General features: G+C 39.1%; 1 protein-coding gene across 2 annotated transcripts in view; it reads left to right on the top strand.

Annotated features, from left to right (window-relative positions):
- The first annotated feature begins 1,053 nt into the window (after positions 1-1,053).
- The window catches only part of DDB2 (damage specific DNA binding protein 2), a 32,497-nt gene continuing 8,315 nt past the window's right edge, over positions 1,054-25,235 (top strand). For both annotated transcript variants that reach the window (XM_054972438.1, XM_054972439.1), the window contains exons 1-7: positions 1,054-1,206; positions 3,034-3,220; positions 7,897-8,027; positions 8,914-9,105; positions 9,765-9,910; positions 20,049-20,148; positions 20,603-20,780. In XM_054972438.1, coding sequence (XP_054828413.1) covers positions 3,046-3,220; positions 7,897-8,027; positions 8,914-9,105; positions 9,765-9,910; positions 20,049-20,148; positions 20,603-20,780 — 922 coding nt within the window. In that variant the 5' untranslated portion in view covers positions 1,054-1,206; positions 3,034-3,045. The remainder of the gene's footprint in view (positions 1,207-3,033; positions 3,221-7,896; positions 8,028-8,913; positions 9,106-9,764; positions 9,911-20,048; positions 20,149-20,602; positions 20,781-25,235) is intronic.

Here is a 25,235-nt window from a genome sequence, read left to right as displayed (position 1 = left end):
AGGGTAGTTTTTTTTCTTTCCTTTTGTCTTTTGGGCCATAGAATCCGGTTTTGTGCTAGCTTCTGTGTTGTGGTTCTCAAAATCGGGGTTTCTATCTTATGGTTTCTGTGGTCCTATGTGATGGCTAGATGCCTCTTTCTCTGTTTAGCGATACTCAGAGAATTTTAGTACATGTTTCTTAAGTAAAGATCCATGTAATTTTTGAATCCAATTATCTTAAGAGAGTTGAAATTGGAACAGTGAAGGAGAAATGGTATGTTAAATTTTGTATAAGATAAAGGGAGGAAGAGAGAAGAACAGATTCATATATGAGTTAGAGTCAAAGAATTAGAGAAGGAAAAGTCAGAAAGTTAAGGTGTTGGAATGTAGGTAAGGAATTTAGATAGATAACAAAAGAGGAGAAGGAAAAGCTAAAATATTTTAAGAAGGATTTTTGTATATGTTTTAAGTGGTATGCATTAAGTATTTAGGGAAAGTATGGAAAGGAATTTTAAGAGGGTTTCTTAAAGTTGTGTGGGATAAGATTTAAAAAAAAAAAGAAAAAGAAAAAGAGATTTTTTTGTAGTCTTTGTTCATTTTCCATTTCTTATCCAATGGTCTCGGTCCACTATGCCAGAGAACCCACGCTTCACAATACTAGCTGCGGTAGGAATTAGTACTGAGGAAATGGAAATGCACTCTGTGCGTTCTCCGAATAATCCTTGCCCTTCATGTTGCTTAGAGTTGTTCTGATATAAAATCTGTTGTCTTTTCCTGTAGTGTAAAGAATTCTAGAGTGAGGCTTCGTTCAAAATAAGACACCCCGCGCCCAGCATTAAACGGCAAAAGTTTCTTCGTGTGGCTGTCTCAAAAGAAGGCCGCCTCTCTCTCTCTCTCCCCCTATATGCTTCCCTAGGACAAGCGAGCGAACGACCATTTTAACAAACATCTTCCGCCGAGCCTTCTACCGCGTAAATGAGGACGCGAAGTCTTTTCAGCCGAAGTTCGCCCCACAGCTGTAGGCCCTGCCGGAACTCGACTAGAGGCTTCTGTGTGAACTGCTTGTTCTTTTGCTCTATGATAGCTTCTCTGCCCTGAAGCTAGATTATGAAACTGCCAGGAAGGCGCCCCTTTCCCGCGCCTTTTTAGTAGTCCCAAGACGGAACGAGGCCACCAGGTCTGCAACTGCTGTGTCGGGGAGGTGCAGTCAGGGCCACAGGAGAACAGGTGAGGGGCGTCTCTTGCCGCTTCTCTTCTTCCCGCTCCATAATGTGTAATGGAGACCCGCAAGCCTGGACTGCATTTCTCAGAACATAGTACTCTTCTTTCTGTCTCTCTCTTTCCGGCTCAGGAACTCCTTCTCTTTGCTTTCAGACACCGCCTCCCTCCCATCGTAGCTAGAAATTTTCTTGCAGGGGGGGGGATGATGAAATGTTAGTCTCTAAACTTTGCAGGAGCTCAGTCGGGAACGCAAGATAGTAACGTTCATTTCTCGTATGCTAATATGCTCTCAAGAGAAACAAAATAAGATTGAGTTTATGTTCAGACGTATAAGCGTTTGTCCTTCCACTGGTTGCAAGGTGGTATGGGAATAGGAAAGAATTATCCTTGCAAGTATGTGACTTTTTGGTTTTCCGAGAGCATTCTGACAGCCGTACCTCCCCATTCCTCAGTGTTGGTGGTAAATCTAGAGACATATTAGTTTGTTACAGGAAAACAAAAGAGAAGTCTAGCTGTGCCTTAAGGAGTATCTGAGTTTATTCCAGCATATACTTCTATGAGTCAGAACTTTGTTATATAAGTCTGATGAAGTCTTATCTGGCTCATAAAATTAGTCTAGCATGAATTTGTTTGTGCTTAAGATGCCGCTGGACTTCTATTTTCTTCTGAGTTGGTGGGCATGTATGGATCGCTGTTCAAACTCAAAATCTTTCTCACAGTATGTATCTCACAGTGAGATAGATGTGCTGTGAATCAGCACTCTGCTGGTACAAATCCCACTACTACCATGAGAACTCGGAAGGTAAGCCCCTCCTCTCAGCCTCAGTCCCAAGCTGTATTGTGAGGAGAACACTGACTTTGTTCACCACTTTGAGTGGGTCACTAATCTGTCTAGAAGAGTGGTATATAAGTACAGTTGTTTTTGTTGTTATTACTTGCACAAGGACCCAATTGCGTTTCTCAAATGGGGATTGAAGCCTTGATATCTCAAACCTGAAATTTTAGTACCACGGCCATATCAGAAGCTCTATCAGTGTTTGTCCATGCATACATGGATGTTGGTCATAAATATTCTTTGGTAATAGAATTATGCGACTAAAGCCATGTTATGTATTCCCTGTGCTACAAGCTTGCTCTATGCAAGAAAAATTAAGACATTATTACTTAAAATTGCGTTAGCTGTACGTGCCTTTCCAATGGGGAAAGGAATGCAGGTTGAAATGTATGCCTGATTATAAGAATGAATATATAAATAGTGGTCTTGCCCACCACAAACTGAAACCCTGCTTGTAGCAGTGTTCTAAGATTACTGATTAAAGAACCTATGGATTCTTGAGTTATAATCGGTGAGAACTACCTAAAATGTGTGAGTAAATCCTTGTTTATTCATCATATGGCGCAGGACAAGGAGAAGGCTGAGGTTACACAGGGTGACAAAGTAACAACTCCTTGAGTGCATCCTAATTTTAATGGGTTACACATGTGGTTTCATTTTGGATATTTTGTGATGTGTTGTAAATGTATGGAAGATCTCCAATGGGCTAAGAGTTCTAAGAGCCATCTATTCAAGAAAATTTTATTTACTGATTTTGAAACAGCATTGTTTCCAGGGATTATGAATTTCTGAAAAGGGGAATGGGTTGATGATACAAATGAAAAAGATGGAGCTTTTAATGTGTACTTATGGGGGAGCGCTAGAATTCTGAAGGTTGTCAGAGGCAGTCTTGCATTAAGAATTAAAAAAAATGCAGCAGGTAGTTCAAGTTGATGCAGGTATATATGGCTTGTGTTGACTGCATGTAGTTGTAATAATCATATATTGATCTTTTTCAGGGATTGAACAGAATGACCTCTGAGAAGAAGTCAAAGAACAAGAAATGGTTGAAAACACTTGAGACTCCTTCAGAAAAGGAAGCAAAATCTACTGGGAAAAGGAAACGAGATAATGGGGAACTGGAAAATGAGCCACAACCAAAGAAATTACTTGTGAGAAAGATCTCCAAGCTTCCAGAGAAAACTGGTAATATCATAAATTCCGTTTAATGTTTATCATACACCTATGTAATGCTACTTTAATTGAATTCTCTTAGTGGTATCATCCTTTCAGTATCTTTCTTTCTTGTAAAAAAACCCTTCCATTTTCAAGGAAATCTTGAATTCTGTGCTCTAGCCATTTCATATGGAAAATTGTTCCCTCATAGAGCTTGTCTCTGTGTAGAAAAAAAGTGTGAAACAGCCTTAACCATACATTTTTGATGATGTTCCTTTTAACTAATAATTTAATTCTCCCCTGCTTCATGGCAAAAATTGGGGAGGTTTAAAGATTTCTTAATAACTTTAAAATGTCATAGATTAAAAAGAATATCCTTCAGGCTATAACTAAGGCAGAGAACAGCTCTCTATATTCTTGTCTCCTAACATTAGAAATAGTATGGATAATGCAAGTGAGGCAAGAACTGAAAACTCCCTTCATATATTCTAGTATCATGGGCCCAAACTACACAGACCAACAGAAAACCTGTACCTTTAAATGTCAGTCATCCCTGTTCACATGTAAAATGGTGGTGGAAGTTGTGATTGTATGGGCCTATAGGAAATGTTTGGAAAGTGCTGAATCCTCTCTAATTCCTGCAATGTGCTTTTTTCTTTACTAGGATCCAGTTATCAGAAATAAGCCTGAGATACACATACATGTGCAGCCTCACAGTCGGGCACCCCTGCTCCCCATTGCTCATTTAGCTTAGGTGAGAAGACTGAAGCCCCTTCTTCCCTGGTGCTGCACTCTTGAGCCAAATCAGAGCCAAGCTACAAGTGACACCTGACACAGGTTGGACACTTGTCAACTTCCCTCAAGTTTTGATGGGAAATGTAGGCATCCTGGTCTTGCAGCTGTGATGGAGAGCCAAGCTGTAAAATCAGGACGCCTACATTTCCCATCAAAACTTGAGGGAAGCTGACAAGTGTCCAACCAGTGTAAGGCGTCACTTGTAGCTTGGCTCTCAGACCCCAGTGCTTGGGAATTATATATGTCTGCAAGCCAGATTGGAGATCCTCCCACCTGCCTTGCGTCACATGTATTGTTTAGTTTGGCCCTTAAAAGAAAAAGCTGCAGATGGAGGAGAGTTCATGATATGCCCCTTTAGCACTTTCAGTAATATCCCTTTTATGAGTGAATGGGCCAAAGAAGAGGGTCTGCTGCCATCATGTCTGTTTTGGATCTTAGGGATCTATCCCTGCTATTTAAAATCAATTGGAATTTTACTGTTGACTTGAATGCAGACTGCATCTTTAATGTTCTGTCATTTTTATTGCCTTCAGGTGTGACTTTTTTGCTTTTTTCCATGTTTTATTCATGACTTGCCTTGCAAGTAGAATGTTGGTTTCATTTGATTTCCCTCTTCCTCCATCTGATATTAGGAGATTGTAGGAAGTTATATTCTATTGCTTCATGTACGATTAGACTGTATCAGGGACCTCATTGAACATCTGTGTAGATGTTCCTGGTGACCCTTTTAAAAAAAGGCAAATGCCATAGAACTGGTGGTGTTCAAAAAGAGCAAAAGATGAGTTGCTCAGCAGAATTCTCCCTGAACATAAATGTTTTTAGACTTTTCTGTGAAGAGTCAGCACGTCTGTTGTTGAAAACAATATGCACAGTGCTGTTGTCTGTGTGTGTAAGCCACAAAAACAGCCTGGAATATTCTGTTTTAATCAGAGCTTCAGTGAGAGTTTCTGGGATTAATGTTGTCATGCTTTTGGAATTTTTAGGTGGAAGTTTTGGTTTTCTAACCTGAGCCAAGATTTGACTTCTGCATTGCCACTGTGACTTGAATACTGATCTTAAGATAGTGCTCTCCTGTTACATTTTTAAATGTTTTCTGGGTTTTTGGCGGAAAGAGCAGTACTAAAATTTGTGCCAATTGAGATTGTCAATCTGGAAGTACAAATGTTTTTGAAGGCTGATTGTGAGAAGTATACTGTAAAACTACACTTGTTTGCTTTCTTTCAGGCCTCCTTTGAGCCATTGTTGTCTTATGTGTTGTTGTTTTCTGGTTAGATTGTCACCTCCCAAGGAATATGAAGTGAATATACATGTCTCAGTATTATATAATGAATCACATTTGTCAATATGATACTGTCAGTGAAAGCAAATGAAATGAGTTTGAAGTCTGCGCAATGAATTCTACATCAGTTATTTGGGTGATTACCAACCAGTCAGTTCATTTATTGTTTTCATGTATTCTACAAGGATGAATACTTTTGTTCCCCCTTTGAAAGAGTTCCTTTAAAAAATGCTCCAGTGAGTGTATTCTTTCATTATTGATGTAAATATTTGTAAAAAGAAATCCTTGGTTCTTGGCAATAGCAGAGAAATTATATATTCTACCTGTTGTGTAAGGATGAATTACATGTTTTTTTTGAAGATCTAACATTACATGGTAGGTGATATTTAAAGTATTGCTCGGGGCTTTTTTTCAGCTGGAACTTGGTGGAACGGAGTTCTGGAACCTCTTGAAAATGGTCACATGGCTGGTGGCCCTGCCCCCTGATCTCCAGACAGAGGGGAGTTTAGATTGCCCTCCACACCGCTGGAGTGGTGCGGAGGGCAATCTAAACTCCCCTCTGTCTGGAGATCAGAGGGTGGGGCCACTAGCCATGTGACCATTTTCTCTGAGGGCAACCACTGAGTTCTGCCACCTCTTTTCCCAGAAAAAAAGCCCTGATATTGCTTATAGATTAATCACTTTCTAGTTTGCATCCTATTTTTAGGGTTTTTTTACTACATTTGGTAGTTATGAATCTGTGGTAGCTCAACTGTGATAGTGATTTCACATATGCAAGGATAAAGGAATTAATCTGCCTAAAGCAACTCTGGATTGATATTTTTGTTAGTTTTCCTAGGATAAATTTATATATTTCAAGTTCATACATAACAAAATGATGAAGTAGGGAGATTCAAGATGTAAAATTTCCAGAAATGTTTTATTTTTTAAAAATTTATTAGTGCAAAATGAAAAAAATCCAATAAAGAAATAAAAAAACAGACAAAAACTCCAATGCCAGTTACAAAAAGACTATTAGCAAATCTGTACATAATGTTCTATAAAAGGTTTCCAAATATCTAAAAATAAGTCCATATGCAGTTCCTGTCTGCATGCCATACATTCAAATGTTGATAAGTTTATAAGGACCTCAATCCCATAAGTTATGGGGAGTGGGCTTTTGTCTTTCCAGTGCCGTAATATAAGTCTTTTAGCAACTGTAAGGGCATATAGGGTTCATTTCCGTTCCATCAGTTATATTTCAAATGACAAACAGTTTAACAGTACATTAACATCCTTAAAAATAAACGAATATTTTAATACAAAATTAATCTGAGTAGTGACTTCCTTCCAAAAGGACTGAATGACTAACTGAACATGTCCAAAGCATATGCTGAAGAGATGCATCTTGTTAATTACACCACCAACAATTAGACAGTCTGCTTAATCCTTAATTAAAAAGGTGCTGTGGTATCCAAAACATGATATATACTGACCGATGAAAAATGGTGTTTTTAGCCATGGAAACTCCTTGAATATCAAAGTCAGCCCTAAAAACCACCCCAGGTTGTGAAGCTGATAATTTAAGGTATGTGTAGTCCTATGTCTGTAAATCACCACCCTGGTCGGGAGAACTCCCCACCAAGAATGCCTTTGGTAATATTGATGTATTTTATTCATTAATCCTCATTCATCTTGCTGCTGACTCCAGGCATCTCTTCAGCACATCCACTGCACCATTCTGTTCAGGTGAAAGCAGAAGTAAAGCTAGGTGTGATCAAAATTTTGATGGATTCTCACCTCAGATTTTGTGTAGATGTTAAATAGCATAGGAGCATAATGCAGAGCTGAGGTCTCTTGGCACCATCTTCTGGAATCTGTGGTCCAGTTAAGTGCTGAAACCACAAAGCATAGTGCCCCCAACTTTGAAATTAGATGGTGTTCTGACAGGATACCATGTTATTTAAAGTTGTCTCGAGGAACAGAGGTCCATGGAGGCAGCAAAACAACCAGTGTTTCAAAGAGCAAGGAAGAGGGAAGAGAAGGCCTAAACGAATTTGGAGGAGCATGGATGGGTCCCAGAACACACATACACACAGCACATGGTAGGGAGCCCAATTAGACGGCAAAACGTTCCCTGGGGCAAGATAACGTCTTGCTCCAAAAAAAATGCCTTAATGATTTGTCCGGAGATAGAATAAGCGGGGAGAAGTTTAATGGTTCCTATCTGGGATAGACTATAGATGAGAATTGCTTGATGATCTGGTAAGCACTGGATGGGAAGAGCTACCAGGTGAATAGCTTTGATTAGGGTAAATGGATGAGGGGAGGTATAGGAGGGCATGATGAGCTTAGACAGGGATTTTCTCAGGAAGCCTTACTATCTTTGCATCAGTTAGTCAACTGCCTCTGACTCACGTTCTGGTACTTTTCCAAGCTCCTGCCCAGTTGGCATTCACCCTGCCTCGGGCCAGGCAGTGCATTAGACTTATGGCATACGAGGAAGGGGTTTATGCTATTTCATCAATAAATGACCCTCTCAGCATGAAGAGGGGGTCTAACTGCTAACTCTGTTGCTTCCACTGAAGTAGAGCAGATGTGGTCTCAATGAGCACATAAGCAAATGTAAATGGTTTTTTCCATTGTTTGGCAGGGCAAACTTTCCGTAGGTCCATAATTGGAAACAAAGGAGTGCTCTTCCGTCAGCGAGAGATGCAGAGGAGTATTGTCCATTATGTCTACCAGAATGTGCTGGGTTCTTCTATTGGGGCACCGCTGAAGAAGGCAAGTGATTCTTCTTGCTGTTTGTCATCGCCTAAACTCCCTGCAGTTTTCTTTCGACTCTGAAATATTTTTTTGACATTACACATGGAACAAGCAGAGTAATGATTATCTACTACTACTACTACTACCACCAGCTTTTCTGATAGTTTGATGCATACTTACGTTTCACTCCTCTATACATGTTTTATAGATCCAAAACTGCAAACAAAATGGCTGTAATCTGTGAATTTCTTTATTGTAAGACAAGCTGCCAAGCCCAGTTTTGTGTAGGGTCATTTCTTGGCACGCTTACTGTATATATTATACCCTATATATGCTACTTTACACACTTGTGTCATGTTGCTTTGTTCCTTTTTTTGGTCATATCTCCCCATGCCCTTTTCCTTTGTCAACTTGCTAAAATTCTTTTCTCAATCCCTTTTTAAAAACTAGATTTTCCTGTAATGTGTTAAGCCAGCCAGATTTAATGATTGATAAATATACATTGAGCTTAATGAAAAATCTTGGAATTGCATCAGTTTGTTTATCTTGACCCTACGAGACCATTACAGTCACACGTGTTAACATTTCCTTTCTTTTACTGCAAGTAGTCTCTGGATGTGTGAGTTTCACTGATGGAAGTGGCTGTTGTAACCCTTCCCTTCCCAGCCATTTTTCTGTTCATAATCTCCCCTCCTACAGTTGTTTTTCTCCCTGTTGAGGAAAAGGTATCTTTAGTTACTTTGGATAAAAGAAGAAAACACTGGAGAAAACATACACATTTCATGCATCTGCATATAGTTTGGTCCAGTCTCCCCATCAGTTATGCAAAACTGTGGAAGACTGATATAAGCAGGATTTATATTGCAAGGTCTGCATTCTCCTTTTCTCATTGTCTTTGCCACAGTGTCTCCAGATGCCTTTTACGCGTTCTCTCAACTCATACTGCTTGTTCCGAACAGCAAGTCCCTTTGATAGGAGAGTTACGTGTTTGGAGTGGCATCCAACCCATCCCAGCACAGTTGCTGTGGGCTCCAAAGGAGGTGATATCATCCTGTGGGACTATGAAGTGCTTAATAAAATCTGCTTCATAAAAGGGGTAAGTCATTATGAAGGTGGAGTATAGTATCAGTGGAACAAGGTGTGTTGAAGTTGAACCCAGGGCTTTTTTTCTGGCAATATGCAGTACTAGCATCTCTTTTGGCAGGCAGGTTTGGGCCCCCAAGGCAGTGAACATCATGAGTTGCAGCGCCTCTTTTAGAAGAAAAGCACTGTCTGAACCTGTGTTGGAAGTTCCTCTACTTTCTGTACAAAGAGAAAGATTAGGTAGAGGGGGGGGATGTAGGTGATTTTGACAGCTATAACTGCAGAATGGGAAATGTGTAAGATAGGGGAAGGCTTTTATTTGTTTTTGGAGTTTGCTTTTCACTCCCTTTCAGATGAGAAAGCACTTTACTGTGGGGAAGAGAGGAAGTTCCTGCTCCTGGTGATGACGTTTGTTTGACTGTTCTGCACAGATTTTTTAAAAAAACCTTAACAAATTATATTTGTGAACTTCTGTGGACTGAATAACTGTGCTGCTGTCCCAATTTCTATAGATGAACAAATAAAATAATGTTGAGGACTAGTAGCCTGGAGATTTCTACCCCCTCTTGAAGGGAACTAATTCTACAATTTTAGGTGGATAGCTGTGTTGATCTGTTTGTTGAGTGATCTGTGTTGAGTGTATTTCTGTTTTATTCATCCCCTTCATTGTAGATGGGAGCTGGAGGGGCCATCACAGGAATGAAGTTTAACCCTTTTAATCCTAGTGAGCTGTATACATCATCAGTTGCTGGAACTACTGTCCTCCAGGATTTTAATGGGAATACAATCCGGGTCTTCACCAGTACTGACGACTGGGAGTAAGATACAATCTACTTATTTCCACCTCTGCCTTGTTCTGTTAGAAGGTAGCACAGATATAGGAAGTGTGTAGAGCCTTTTTTTTGTTGCTGAATTAGGGATCTTCAGAACTAGATTAGTTGCTGTTTCTGAGTTGCTATTTATTTTAAAATGTGTATACTGCCTTTTCTTTCAGGAATTATCCTTTAAAACAGCTTATATTATGTCAAATACAAGTTTAGAAGCAATTTATAATGTAAAACATGGATGTCAAAAACCTCATAGTGGAAAAAGAAAAAGCCAATAACGTAAGAATAAGTCTTTGCAAAATTACTCACAGACAAGATAGTGTTTGCTTTGAAACTAGTGGGATTTTTACTAGTGGGGGTCTCATGATCTAGTGGGGTTTTTACTTGGCACGAATTTCTGCTTCCAAATGCAAATCAGATTGCCTTTAAGGGCAACTGAGGCCCAGGTGTTTACTGGCCTTGTCAGTGCATACATATGTATGCATATATATTAAGTAACTGTAATACTCAGAGAAAGCTTAAGGGCTCACCAACTAGTTTTGGGAAGGGGTTAATTGGTTTGTTGAGTTGTACAAGAATTGTGTGTGGGGGAAGCTCTTCCATGAAAGTGTCAAAGGCACTGAAGTTTAATTAAACTTTAAAATGTGTATGCATATGCATTAACCTACAGATGAAAACAAATGCAGTGTATTTACACTCTTTCTGGGGACTAGTACCCAAGGTTGAGATATAATGTAACTGTAAAAAGGAAAGCCTTGCTTTTCAAAATAATTACAGTTGTTGGTTAGATCTGTTGGATTCTATTTTTACAGATAGTAGAGTCCAGTAGCACCTTTAAGACTAACCAACTTGATTGTAGTATAAGCTTTCAAGAACCACAGTTCTCTTCGCCAGATGCATCTGATGCATCTGACGAAGAGAACTATGGTTCTTGAAAGCTTATGCTACAATAAAGTTGGTTAGATGCATCTGATGAAGAGAACTGTGGTTCTTGAAAGCTTATGCTACAATCAAGTTGGTTAGTCTTAAAGGTGCTACTGGACTGTTTACTATTTTGCAACTACAGACTAACACGGCTAATTCCTCTGGATCTATTTTTACAGGCTTTCTGTAAGTTAATGCTTAAGGCCAAGGCTTTGGTATGAAATGACTGTAGGGGAAGCAACCTTCTGCAGCGGCTATATTGACTTCCTTTCGATCTCTCTTACTGCCTTGGGCTCTTCACATGTTGCTTTTTCTAAACAGACAATAACACCAATGTTAACTGTCCATTTAATTTAGAATGGTCCATTCTTAAATGTCCATTTAATTTAGAATTGTGGGGTTGTCTGACTGGTCAAGTATTTATCAAGCATTTTTAAAGCACTAATTATATTACAAAAATAGTTAACTGTTAGAAACATTTTTTATAGTAGTTGAGGTATATGTCAGAAGCAAAATGGACATGCTTGGCCAACTTTACATTTATATTTTACACATCTCTTTAGACACGAGTATTAATTCTTATGTTGGGGAAATATGCAACGTGAATAGATCCTCTATTTTTGTGTCACAGCTTTGTGTTGACTCAGTAGAGACATATTAGGGGTTGATTGTCAGAATGGAATGAACTTGGCATGGTATGTCTCACTAAATACTTTCTTCTAAAAAGCATTTGTCTTGTCCTCAAGGTAAATTGGAAAAGAACGCATACCATGCACTAGAACATTTTCTGGAAAACTGAATTGAAAGCTACCCTAGAAAGATGTTGGACAGGGCAATGCACACCTCAGCAAGGAATATTGCTTATTTTGTTCTTATTCTCTGAGGCTTGGAAAGCAGATCCAGGTGTGGCTGTCACATTCATATCCTGTATTCTGAACTAGAGGAAGTTCAGTGCAGCTGGAAGGAACTTTGTAATGTTTGGGACATTGCCCAAGTTGACCCTAAAGGCACAGAATATTTGTATTTTTTATGTATTACTGGGGGTATGCTGAGAGACAGGGTTTGTGTCATTGTTTGAAACTTGCAGTTCTGTATGTAGTCTTTAAAAATCTTATAGAGTTCTTGTGTATTCCAAATGGTTGTTAAAAATTATTTTAGTAGAAACTGGTAGTTCTTCCACTCTTCTCGCTACTATCCACCAAGACAGAGACTAGCAAGCCAGTGCAAATGGTTCAATGGCAGGGAGGAAGCCATTTGACCATTCACCATATTACATTATCCCTTTTCATTATATTGGTATGAGTTTTTAAGGGGTTTTTACCGTTTCCAGCATTTGTTGAAGTATTTCTGAAAGAATTTGAATTTGAACAGGAGTTACCTAACTAATTAATAAAGAACCAGTAATAGATTTAATTTATTAATTAGCCTAGTAGCAAGTACATAAATGTGAATCTCCATGAATTCACCATATCTCTGCTTAGATGTGGCAAGTGCTTTTTCTTTTTCTTCCCCAGTAACTTGAGTGTCTCCCCTCTCTTCCTGTGCATTCCAGAAAAGTCCTGGAGATTTTCATTGGAAGTATTTATAAGGCATCAGGGAATGGCATCCTTATGCTACAGTATCTTGAAGGCCAAGCAGTGCATGTGGTCTTTGCACCTTAGTATTGATGGTTGGTGAGGAATTAGAAGGGCAGGGGGCATTGTACAGCTTCATAATTGTACTTTTTTATTTACCCTTCCTACTTCTGATGGAGTTTGTCTGACCCTTGCTGACTCAGTTAAGAGCCTAGGAGTTATACTGGATCCAGCGCTACTACTAGAAAAACAAGGCAGCGGCAAAAAATGCTTTCTACAACCTCACTCTAGCCTGGAAGATGGCTTCTTATCTCGACCTGGCCAACCTGGCCACTTGGATCCATGCTATGGTAACATCAAGGCTTGACTATTATAATGCATTATGCATAGGTCTCCCATCTAAGTTAACTAGGAGGCTCTAATTAGTGCAAAATGCTGCAGCTTGACTGTTATCAGGAGCGAACAGAAGCATGAGCATCACTCCTGTCCTACAGTCACTCCATTGGCTACCCATCAGTTACCGTTCTCAGTTCAAGGTATTGGTTATTACATACAAAGCTCTTCATGGCCTTGATCCGGCATACCTATGGAACTGCCTCCCTCCCTATGTTCCTCCATGGCAGCTTTGCTCGTCTGAACAGGGTCTCCTGCAGGTGCCAGGCTGCACATGGGCGAAATCAACAACAGCTCGTACATGGGCTTTCTCTGTGGTGGCCCCTACCCTGTGGAACGACCTGTCTGAGGAGGTCAGGAGAGCCCCCACTCTCCTGGCTTTCCACAAACAATGCAAAACCGAATTATTCAAAAAGGCTTTTTACTCAAATGGGAGGGCTGTATTGTAGGGTTGGGTTCTCAGATGCTTCACTAATGAGTTAGGGACCGTAGACTTGACCACTACGTTGCCTTACATATTACCTGTTGCTTTACATATGTACTCCTATGTACTACCTGTGCTTTATGTTGTCTAATATCAGTCCTAGAAGTGATTATGTTCCGTTTCAGTATTTTCTTCTACTTTGTATTGGATTCTTAACTTGTATCCTACAGTCCTATAGGACTGTATCCTACAGGTCCTATACTTGATCCACGAGGCATTAGGTTTGGGACTCCGGCTCCCGGCCCTCGATGGGGCACCGTTAGTGCCAGTTCCGAGGGTTAAGAGCCTGGGGGTGATCTTGGATGCCTCCCTGAAAATGGAGGCACAGTTTCACAGTGGTTGTCGGGTCCTCTTTTTTCCATCTGCAGCAGACCAGGCAACTTGTCTCTTACCTGTCAACCCGTGACTTAACTACAGTGATCCAAGCAATGGTCATCTCTAGGCTAGATTACTGTAACTCGCTGTACGTGGGGCTGCCCTTGAGCCTGACCCGGAGATTACAGCTGGTACAAAATGCAGCGGTGCGTGTTATTACAAGAGTGCCAAATAAGGCACTTATAACACCGTTCTTACGCGAACTGCATTGTTTGCCAATGGAGTACCGGATTAGATTCAAGGTTCTGGTATTGACCTATAAGGCCCTGTGCAGACTGGGACCAGCATATCTATGGGACTCTCTCCCCATATATTCCCCGGAGGATACTCCGATCAGGGGACAAACAGCTGTTGGTGGTCCCTGGCCCCAAGGAGGCCCGCCTAGCCTCAACTAAAGCCAGGGCTTTTTCGGTCCTGGCTCCCACCTGGTGGAATGCTCTGTCTGCTGAAATCAGGACCCATCAGGACCTACTATCCTTCCGCCGGGCCTGCAAGACAGAGCTGTTCCTCCAGGCAGGCATATGGCTGAGGCTGGGCCTCCACCGGCCTGAAAAAAGGGGTGTATAAAATCTTAACCCTCCCTGTGAAGGCTGTCCACCATTCTGTTTTAAATGTGTATGGATTTTATTGTGTATTAATATGTTGTTTTTATTGTATTTATTATTATTTATTATTATTATTATTATTTCAATTTATAAACCGCCCATCCTCAGGGGCTCTGTATTTTAATATGTTGTTCTCTGCCCTGAGCCCGCTCATGGGGAAGGCGGAATAGAAATTTGAAATAAATAAATAAATATTTACCCTATGGCTTTGTTTATGGAAATGCCCTTGATTCAGATAGTACTAATCCCATACTGTGTAATCCGCCTTGAGTCTCAGTGAGAAAGGCGGACTATAAATGACATAAATAAATAAAATAAAGGAGCCAGTGTGGTGTACTGGTTAGCCAGATTAGGATCTGGGAGTATTATGCTTGAATCCCCACTCTCTGCCATGGAAGCTTGCTGGGTGACTTTGTGCCAGCCACATGCTCTCAGCCAAACCTACCTCACAGGGTTGTTGTGGGGATAAAATGGAGGAGAGGAAAATTATGTAAGCCACCTTGGGTCTCCATTGGGAAGAAAGACTGAGTATAAATAAAAGTAAATAAACATGTACCAGGATGGTCTGTTGGGCATGGAAGAAGTAACTTGATTTTTGCCTTGAAATCTAACCTATCAAAAAGTCTTTCAGGCTGTTTGAATTGCTGCTGTCTGCAAACAAAATAGTTCAGTATATTCTGGACTTAGGTATTTTTGAGTGATATTTTACTTGAAAGCATACAGGGGAGGAGAATGGAAAAATGATAGCACTCCTTTGGGCATGTGTCTACTCTTACAACTTGGATGATCTGTAGACCAGGTATTGGTGATGTAAAAACTTTTTCAGAAGCATAAACAGTGTTGCTATGCTGGCATATGTAGCATGAAAAGAAGAGTGAATAAGCTAGCTTTTGGATTTCTGTCTTAACTAAAACAAATATCCTGTTGCCTTGAACTGATTCATACTTTACATAGCTGCCCAACTTACTGGCTGCACGTGTCCTGGTTGAACACTGTAGTGTTTGAAGAGGGGAACACATGGCAATACGATTTGGATCATGTGCCAAGGAACTACTATTGGCCATATGGAGTGGTTGTTCATGACATGTTTTTATATGTGTCTCCTTTATTTATTTTAAAGTTTATATTTATTTAAACAGAGAATATACAAATAGCAAAACTTAACATAAAATAAAGCATAGAAAGAATAGAAAAAAGAAGAAAAGGGGGAAAAAGGAGAGAAAAAATATAATATAAAAAAAAGAAAAGAAAGGCTTCCAATTTTCTCTGAGGCAAACACAGTACAATTATAAAATTATCTCTTACTTTATGGTTACAAAGAAACACTTTTTTCTGTTTATCTAAATTTTTTTTCTTAATCTTCAAAACCACAAATCATCAATTCATTTCTTTGTTTCATGCAAAAAGTCTTTAACATGTTTCCAGTCAACAATATATTTAGATATTTTCTCTAATCAAAGTTTAGCCATCTCTGCTAGTTCCAGCATCTTCACCAACCATTGCTCTATTGTAGGTATTGTTGAACCTTTCCACTTTTGCGTATATAATAATCTCACTGCCATTGTCATATATAAAAACAAAATTCCAAAATTCCATCTCTCAGTTTGACACGGAGAGATCTCTGTCTTTCGGTGCTACAGCTCTGAAGATGCCAGTCACAGCTGCTGGCGAAACGTCAAGAACTACAATGCCAAGACCACGGCAATACAGCCCGGAAAATCGACAACAACCAAAATTCCATGACTTTTTTCCAACTGTATGTCCATTAGTCTCCCCCAAAAAGCCACTGGCTTCAATTGTATATTGATCTTTAAAATCTTCTGAATTAATTAATGTATTTGTATCCAAAACATTTGGCTTTAGTACAAGTCTACCATAGATGATAAAATGTCCCTTCACATTGTTCACATTTCCAGCATGCATTCAAAATGTCTTATATCAAGGACACATCGTCCTATAAAAATTCTCTTTAAGATTAGAGCTTATTGTAAATTTCAGTCCTTTCATTCACATGTTTTCCCATTGTTCTATTCGTATATTAGATCCAAAATCTTTTGGCCATTTTGTCATGGATTATTTCACTTGTTCTTTCTGTCTCAAATTTCAAAAAAAGTTTATACATTTTAGCAATAACATTCATTATTTGTACATAGTTCTATTTTAAATACAGGCTTTTTCAAAACCTTAAAGTCTTTTATCTTCTTTAAATCTTTCTAATAATTGTACATAGGAAAACTATTGGCAAGTATATCCTTCATTTATCAAATCTTTTCTTGATTTAGATCCAGATGAGTTAGCCGTGTTAGTCTGTAGTAGCAAAATAGTAAAGAGTCCGGTAGCACCTTTAAGACTAATCAACTTTACTGTACCACAGTAACCACAGTCAGATGCCATGCATCTGACGAAGAGAACTGTGGTTCTTGAAAGCATATGTTACAGTAAAGTTGGTTAGTCCTAAAGGTGCTACTGGACTCTTTACTTTCTTGATTTAATTTTACATTCTTCTTGAAAGAATTCTAACATATCACAATATGTTAACCATTTATGCTCACTTGTCATTTTTCATCTATAATGTGCTTCTTGTGCTGAGAGCCACAGTGGTGTTTTTAGATACAGCCTGAGTTCATATCTATTCCATATCAAAATGGCACATCTAACATAGTGGTTTTTAAGCTCCACATTAACCCTGGCTGTATCATACAACAAATATCCATGCCACAGAAATCTCAGCTCGTGTCCTTCTAACTCCAAGAACCTTCTATTTCTCAATAACGTCCACTCATTCATCCAATCTAAACAACAAGCAGCAAAGTATAATTTCAAATTGGGTAAACCCAGTCCTCGTCTTTCCTTTGCATCTTGTAGTACCTTATATTTAACTCATGGTTTCTTACCCTGCAATACAAATTTAGATATATCTTTCTACCATTGTTTAAATGGTGCCTCAGTTGGCAAGACAGGTATTGTCTGAAATAAAAAATAACATTCTGGGTAAAGCATTCCTTTTGATCGCAAATATTCCCCTCAACAGTGACACTGGCAACTAAATCCCATCTTAACATGTCTTTTTAAATTTCAGTCTAAGTCTTAAGATAATTATGTTGAAAAAGCATACAATTCATATTTGTCAAAGTAATACCCAATTATTTACCTTCTTTTCAATAATAAAACTTGTCTTATTCATCAATTCCATTTGCTCTTGAATTTTAATATTTTTGTTAACATTTTTGTCTTCTGTTTGTTTACCTTGAAACCTGCTAATGCACTAAATTATTCCAGTTTGGCTATTAGTATTTCAATTCCTTTTAAAGGATCTTCCAAAACCAATACCAAATCATCTGCAAAAGCTCTTAATACTCTTTTTTAATTCTTACACCCCTAATCCTTTCAAGAATGAGAATGAACAAAAGAGGGGACAGTGAGCAACCTTGTCTTGTTCCCTTCTGTATCTCGATCAAGTCTCCATTAACAATTATTTTTGCTGTCTGTATAGTGTAAATCGATTTTACTCATTTTATAAAGTTCTCTCCAAAGTCCATATCTTTCAGCAATTTAAACAAAAAAGTCCAATTCAGGTTGTCAAAGGTCTTTTCTGCATCTAAACATATTGATGCTATTTGTTTTTCATTATGTTTTTCCAAATATTCCAATATGTCTAAAACAGTTATAACATTGATATTTAACTGTCTTTTTGGTTGTAATTGTAAATTGTTGTAAAATTATCAATAATACGAAATTGGTCTATAATTTCTTGTCAGAGTGAGATCTTGCCCATCTTTAGGTATAATGCTACATTGGCCTCTTTCCATGTCTTAGGCATCATTTCCCCTTGTAAAATACAATTCAAATACAATTCATATTATTTTGTAAAGGTTCATCATCAAAACACTTATAATAGACTGTCTGGTCCAGAAGTCTTTCCCAGTATAATATTTTTTATTGCTTCCACAACTTCTGTTATTGTTATAGGTCCATTCATAATTTGTCTTTGTTCTTCTGTGCTCCTGGGTAAATTTTTTTTTCTAATATATTAATCTATTTTCTCCAAAGGAATATCATGACCTTTAAATAGATTAGAATAATACTGATAAAATGCTTTTTGTATAGCCACATTATTCTTTATAACAGTATCTCCCTCTTGTAATTTCAGTATCATTTTCTTTTCTTTTTCTTTTTGTAATTTGTATGCCAGCCATTTCCCTGGTTTGTTTGCAAATTCAAAATTTCTTTGTTTAACATAATTCAATTTTATTTCAGTTTCTTTTATTGTTAACATAGATGTTGCTGTAGAATATTAATTTGTTGAGAAATACTTACATTCCCTGGTGAGTTTTTAATTCTTTTTATTTCATCCAAAATCTCGTTTTCTCTTGCATCTTCATCATAATTTCAGAATAATGTTGTATCAGATGGCATTGCTTGCATCCCAAACCATTCTTAAGTCAGTATCTTTATTGAAATTAATTTCAAAAACTTCTTTTAATTTCTTTTTATATTTCTCAACAATTGCTTCTTTTTGTAGCAACATTTCATTTAATTTCCATCTAAAAGTGCTGGGTTTTCTTCTAGAAATCAAACTCACAAGGTTATGATCTGAAAAAGTCTTTGGTAAAATATCTATTTTAGAGATCTTAGTAGCTGAGTCTTTTGAAGTCAAAATCATATCTATTCTTGAAAAATATCTGTCTTTCTGAAAAATAAATATACCCTTTTGCAATGCCATTTTTCTGTCTCCATATATCAACCAACCCCAAGTTATCCATCAAATCAAAAAAGACTTGGTAATTTACCTTGGGAAATTTTTCATATTTTTCTCAGAAGTCCTATCCAATTATGGAGAAATCACTCCATTCCAGTCCCCCATCAAACACCAACTTTGACAGGGTAAAGCTATTAATCTTTCCACAAGTCATTTACAGAACATGACTTTATCTTCATTTGGGGCATAAACTCTCAATACCAAAGCTTGACCCGAAACAAGTTAACTTCTACATCCACAGATCTACCATGTTCACCAGACAATACAAGTTCTAGTTTTAATTGGGGCTTCATATACAAAACAACTCCATTTTTCTTTTTAATATCTGCTGAAATAAATTCTTCACCCAAAATTTTATAAGCCAAATATTTTATATTCTTTTTTCCAGTATGAATCTCTTGTAGACAAGTAATAACGTTTTTAGTTTCTTCAGATAATTATGTATCTTTTCCTCTTTTGAGGTGCATTTGTTCCGTTTATATTTCATGTTAAACATTTGTAATCCATAATCAGAACAAAAATTTTAAAAGAAAAAAAGTGTCTCTTTTTCAAGCACCGTGAGTATGCACTGAGAGATAAGCAGCAAACTTGTCTGCTACACAGCCCTCAGACTTCAGCTGAATTTGACTGCTGTATTTACTTTCTGAACCTCACCCATTCCTTTTTTGGGGTGAGTATTAATTTCTAATGCTTACTTTAAACCAATATTACCCTCACTATTAATGATTTGAGAATAGAATTAGTCTTTTCAAGTTGCCTGTATACATGCATAATAGGGCCTCTTGACTTGGTGGACTTTCTTTGGTTTATTACTTGTTCACAGCAAATAGTGTGAAACTGATTTGAATTGAATGCATCATCAGAGTCTCTGCAGAATCCAATTAATTTATTATAATGCTATTACACATTGAGATCTTAGAAACAAGGATGTTGTTTTCGCAGTCTTTTAGGACCTTTATATTTGTTGTAGAAGACAAAAGTTCTGAACTTGTGCTCTCTGTTTCTCTTTTTAAAGTTTCTGGTACTGCAGTGTAGATGTATCTGCAATTTGCCGGAATGTGGTGACCGGTGATAATGTGGGTAATGTCGTCCTACTCAGTACCGAGGGTGAAAAGGTTAGTATGTTCCTTACTTTGTGCTTTTGCTTACCGGCACTTACAGGCACATCTCATGATGCTGCTGTGCTGACTTGCTTTATGTATGATGTTAGATGATTTTCGTGTGGTGCGTCCAGTTCATAAGTTACTGCTTTGGTGAGGGAACAACTGCTGAAGTCACTTCTATCTGTGGGATACCTGTGGTCCCTTCCCATACAAATATCATCATCTGTTGGGCAACAATTACACAGGAAAGAAGTGCCATTTAACCCACTTACAGAGTTAAATCACTTTTCTGTGGTTCATAGAGTCAGGCATGCACTACTGGCCATGTGCCTGTACTCCTAAGAAAAGAAAAGCACACAACCTCAAGAAAGGCATACTCTATGTATAAATTCCCTAGGCTAGAGCTTTATCTTGGATTGATTTTCTTGCTCTGTATCTGTCTTGCTTTCTGTTATATTTACTGTAGATATGGAGCCTGAAACTGCACAAAAGGAAAGTAACTCATGTGGAGTTTAATTCTAGCTGTGATTGGCTTTTGGCTACTGCCTCTGTGGATCAAACTGTTAAAATCTGGGATTTGAGAAACATTAAAGATAAGTTGTGTTATCTTCATGCACTTCCTCATGATAAAGCTGTTAATGCAGGTAAGACAGCAAAGTGAATCTGCCTTTTGTTAATGGGTTGCCCTTCAAACCTACCCATTCTTGGTTGTGTGTTGTTAATGTCTCTTTGTACCCCATGTCTGTGACTTTTTTTTCCAGAACAGAAGTTTGCTAATAGTTCACCATCACTTTCATTGTATGTCCTTATTATTTAAAAATATGTGCTTTGCTTTAGCCATGTCTCAAAGTAGCTTGCAATCAGTCAGAGATAAAAACTTAAAAAAATAATTTAAGAACAGTTTCAAAAACATACACAATAAAAACACCTAGCAAATTGGGGAAAGACTATTAGTTAGCAAATAGCCTCAGAAGAGGAGTAAATGTGATTTCTGTACATCCCCTAGCGGTCTACTTTATAAGACTGGAAATAAAGTCTGTGCTCTTGCAGGAGATGTCTCTGTAGCTGTCAAAAGGAGGTCAGAGCTAGAGGGCCTGTTAAGCAGATTTAAGTTGGTGGGTAAGCATCATTCCTCAGATAGGTGGATCCTAGGTTCTGAAGGTAAGAACCAGGACTGTGAATTGACCCAAGTGGCAATTTGGGAGCCTTTTAAGATGACCTATATATCCTTTTTTGATAGTTACTACTATTTTGGTGGATCAGGCAAATCCTGTGGACGTACTTTATCTTGATTTCAGTAAAGCTTTTGATAAAGTTCTGTATGACGTTCTTATTGACAAGTTGGTAAAATGTGGTTTGCATGCTGCTGCTTGTTAGGTGGATTTGTAACTGATTGACAGATTGTACCAAAGAGTGCTTGTAATGGTTCCCCATCTGCTTGGAGAGGAATGACGAGTGGAGTGCCTCAGGGATCTGTCCTAGGCCCTGTGTTGTTCAACATCTTTATAAATGATTTGGATAAAGAAATAGAGGAGATGCTCATTAAATTTGCGGCGGATACTAAATTAGGAGGGGTAGCTAATAAAGTAGAAGACAAAATCAAAATTCAGGATAATCTTGACAGACTGGAAAACTGGGCTGAAACAAAAACCACAGATGGCTTTCTATTTGTGAAACTCGTTTCTTGCTTCCTCCCTTTTGCTATAGCCAAAAATGCAGCTCCAGGAACAGCATTTCTAGGGGCATTATAGGCTATTGGAGTTGTCCATTGGATCCATTAAGTCCAACCCAAGGGCCCAAAACAACCTAGGACAGTTCCGTAGCTGCTTGGTGGCTATGAAAATCCTGATCTTGACCAGGCAAGGCAGATTCAGCATGGATATTGCAAATCCCTAGGACAAACAACTTGTGGGGGTTAGAGGTGGGTGGTGGGTGGTGGTGTCTTTTAACACTACACCAGAAACCAGTTCAGTTAACTTAGTTGAAGAGTCCATTGAGGAGTAAGACAGACACTCCTCTAGTAAGATCCCTCTGGAGGCCAACCCAAAGTATTTACAGTCAAGGCTGGGCACCATCTACTCTGGAGTCTGCAAAAAAATAATAATGCTGCATTCCTGCTCCCATCCCCCAAAACAGGATTGACAAAGAAGGGCAGTATATGCAGCTGATATGTGCTGTGATAAAATAATTTGCTTGTATACTGCAGCCGGGTTTCGATCAGACAAACCAGGTCTACTCCTCTTTAACAAGTCACAAAGGAAAGAGATCTTATTACTTGGAGACTGGGCATTAACTGACATCAAAGATGACTGGGAGTAATTTATAGGAGCTGCTCCACTTGCATGCTGTAGAAAAGGTTGAAGGTGGGAAAGACAATCCTTCCATGCTCACACATCACTACTGTATAGAGATGGATCAGCTTGTCATGAAACCCCTGTGTGTTTCAAATGATTTTCACTGTTCACTGGGATCCCTGGTCTGGCCTTTTGAAGTTATATGAATAACTACACATACTTTATACAAGATTTACTAGTTTTTTCTTCTTTTTATGTTTTACGTTTTGTTCACAATGTATTATTTCAAAACTATCAACACAAAAACATTTTTAAATTCTCTCTTTTTTTGGGAAGTTTTTTAAATTTTTTAAATTACTAGTACGACAAAAGGGAAAAAATAGGGACAGGGAGAAGGGGAAGAAACAACATTAGAACTTTGTAAAATGCTGTTAGATTGGTAGATCATATAAAATACAAACTACAATCAGGATTAGGTCTTCTTGCCCCCTCTGGGTCTCGGTCGCAATTCTCTCTGAACAGCTACAGTCACTGTGCTAGTTCCCTCCTCCCCTCCCCCTTCAGGCTTAAAGTCCTCTTGCTGGAAATCTTGATGTTTACACACAAAGTCCCTTAGCTGATCTTCTGATGTTATCTTGTAAGGTTGATCTTTGTAGCTAAACCAAATACCTTCCGGAAATAACCATTTGTACTTTATTTCACGTTTCCTCAGAAGAGCTGCAAACCTTTTATATTTAAATCTTCTTTTCCGAGCTAAAAATGGAACGTCCTTCAATATCTTAACCTTATTGCCCAGAAAGTCCAAGTCCGCATTGTATGAATTATATAGGATGGTGTCCCGGATGTTCTTAGATGAAAAGTCTATAATAATCTTGCGCAGCAGCTGACGCTTCGTTGCATATTTTGAAGAAGCCCGACGGACTTCCAAAATGGCGCTTTTTAACTCTTCTTTAATTGCCTTCGCGGGTATCGCCAAAAGTTCCAACACCAAATCCTTTAAATTCCCATTTTCCTCCTCCTTCACATTCTGGAGCCGCAATATTGTCTGCGCACGGTCCACTTGCAACCCGATCAGTTGGTTCTCCAACAGCTTTAAGTCTTTATTTGTTGCCCTCATGAGTGCTGCGTTTTCCCGAGCAGACTTTTCCACCCCCCCTCGCTGCTTCCTTAATGGTTTTCACTTCACTGTCAATTAAGCCAACCCTTTGATCAGTTTCGTTTAACTTGTCAACAAAGGGCTTTATTGCTTCGACGACACACCGCTTTACTAGCTCTTCCAGAGACTCTCCTTTCCCCTGCAAAGCAGCCGAGATAGATTTGCCCATAGCGGGGCTCTGCTTTTTCGTCGCCATCTTAGGGGGGGGGGAATCTGCCTGCCAAATTTCGAAACTCAGTGAGGGGGAAGAAATCCGAGCCTTCTAGCTTCAAATCCCACCAATCCTTCGCATACGCTTGTAGTAACAGAAGGGATTAGCTACTTACAGGTTTTCACCTTAGATCTGCTTTTTGCCATTCTCCATGGCCCAGCAGCACATGAAGTGCTGCGCAAGTCTGCCAGCCTCCATGGGAGCAAACGGGCAATTTGCCCCCCCATCGATTTCGGGGGGGGGGTCTTCCCATCGCGCTCTGGACCCTGACACCCTCACTGGGAGTCTTGGGGGCTAACCTTTGCAGGTCAGCCGCCCGGTCAGGCTGCTCGGGCGCTTCCTCCCAGACCTGCGGAGAGGAGCGTCCGACATGGCCGAGAAAACGAAACCGAGTCAACATTTTTAAATTCTCTATGGTCCCTGAAGTGATATCTGCCAATTAAAAAAAAAAAAGGAGATGCTTCAAGTTAGCGTGTGGTAGATTAAACAGAAGTATACATTTGAGCTAGGGTGAATGAAGCTCAAGGAAACTAATTATTAGATGTATCTGATATTGAGATCTGTGGTACGTATAGATTTATGTATACATGTCTGTTAATTTCCGTGTGAATTTGGTTGGTTGTTACTAGAGATGGGCACGAACCGAAATACGAACCAAAGTCTGTCATGAACCAGGCCAGTTCGTGGTTTGTGAACTGGTGGTTCGTTAGAGCCCATTTCTGACGAACCATGACAAACTTTAGGCCAGTTCATTTTTTTTTCATCACTGCAGACAGCCTCGCACCATCAATCAATTTCCTAGGCAACTGGAGATGGGCTTTCTGCAGTAGAGGTGTTCACCCAGTGCTTTTTATCTGATTGGAGGCATTTGAAAGCAGCAACACTTTTCTTACCTGCAAGAAAGGTGTTGCTGCTTTCAAAGGGCCTGCTGCTTTTTTCAGATGAGAGGAGGGGCGTCCCCTCCCATCAGCTGAGGTCCTTTTCGCACTGGAACTTATTTATTCTGCTTCCCATGCTTGCAGGAGTTTGCTTATTCCCTGCTGGCTTTAAAAGCCAGGAAAGGGTTAAATGGCTGGTCTTTCCCTTCCTCCTTTGGGATATGTGCACACGCTCTCTTTTTTTTCAAAGGCAAGAAAGGGTTTTATTGTAACATTGCAACATTGTAATGTTACTACACATTCCTCCTGGCTTTAAAAGCCAGGAAAGAATTAAATGGCTCCTTTTCCCTCCCTCCCAGGCATGTTTCAGGCTTTGAAAAAGAGGGGGGGGGAAACCAAGCATTTGGCATAGTCCTTTGGAAACAAAGTGGCAGGGAATCTGCTGCTTCATCCCCTCCCAGCTTCCCTGGTACTTTGTTTCCAAAGGGCTGCACAAAATGCTTGTTTTTTTCTGCTGCCCTTAAAGTGATGTTTTCATGAACCAAACAAACCAGTTTGCA

Source organism: Eublepharis macularius, chromosome 2 (assembly GCF_028583425.1).
Source record: "Eublepharis macularius isolate TG4126 chromosome 2, MPM_Emac_v1.0, whole genome shotgun sequence".
NCBI classification, from domain to species: domain Eukaryota; kingdom Metazoa; phylum Chordata; class Lepidosauria; order Squamata; family Eublepharidae; genus Eublepharis; species Eublepharis macularius.
The sequence above is the reverse complement of the archived record's forward strand: the minus strand, read 5'-3'. Positions and strand labels throughout refer to the sequence as shown.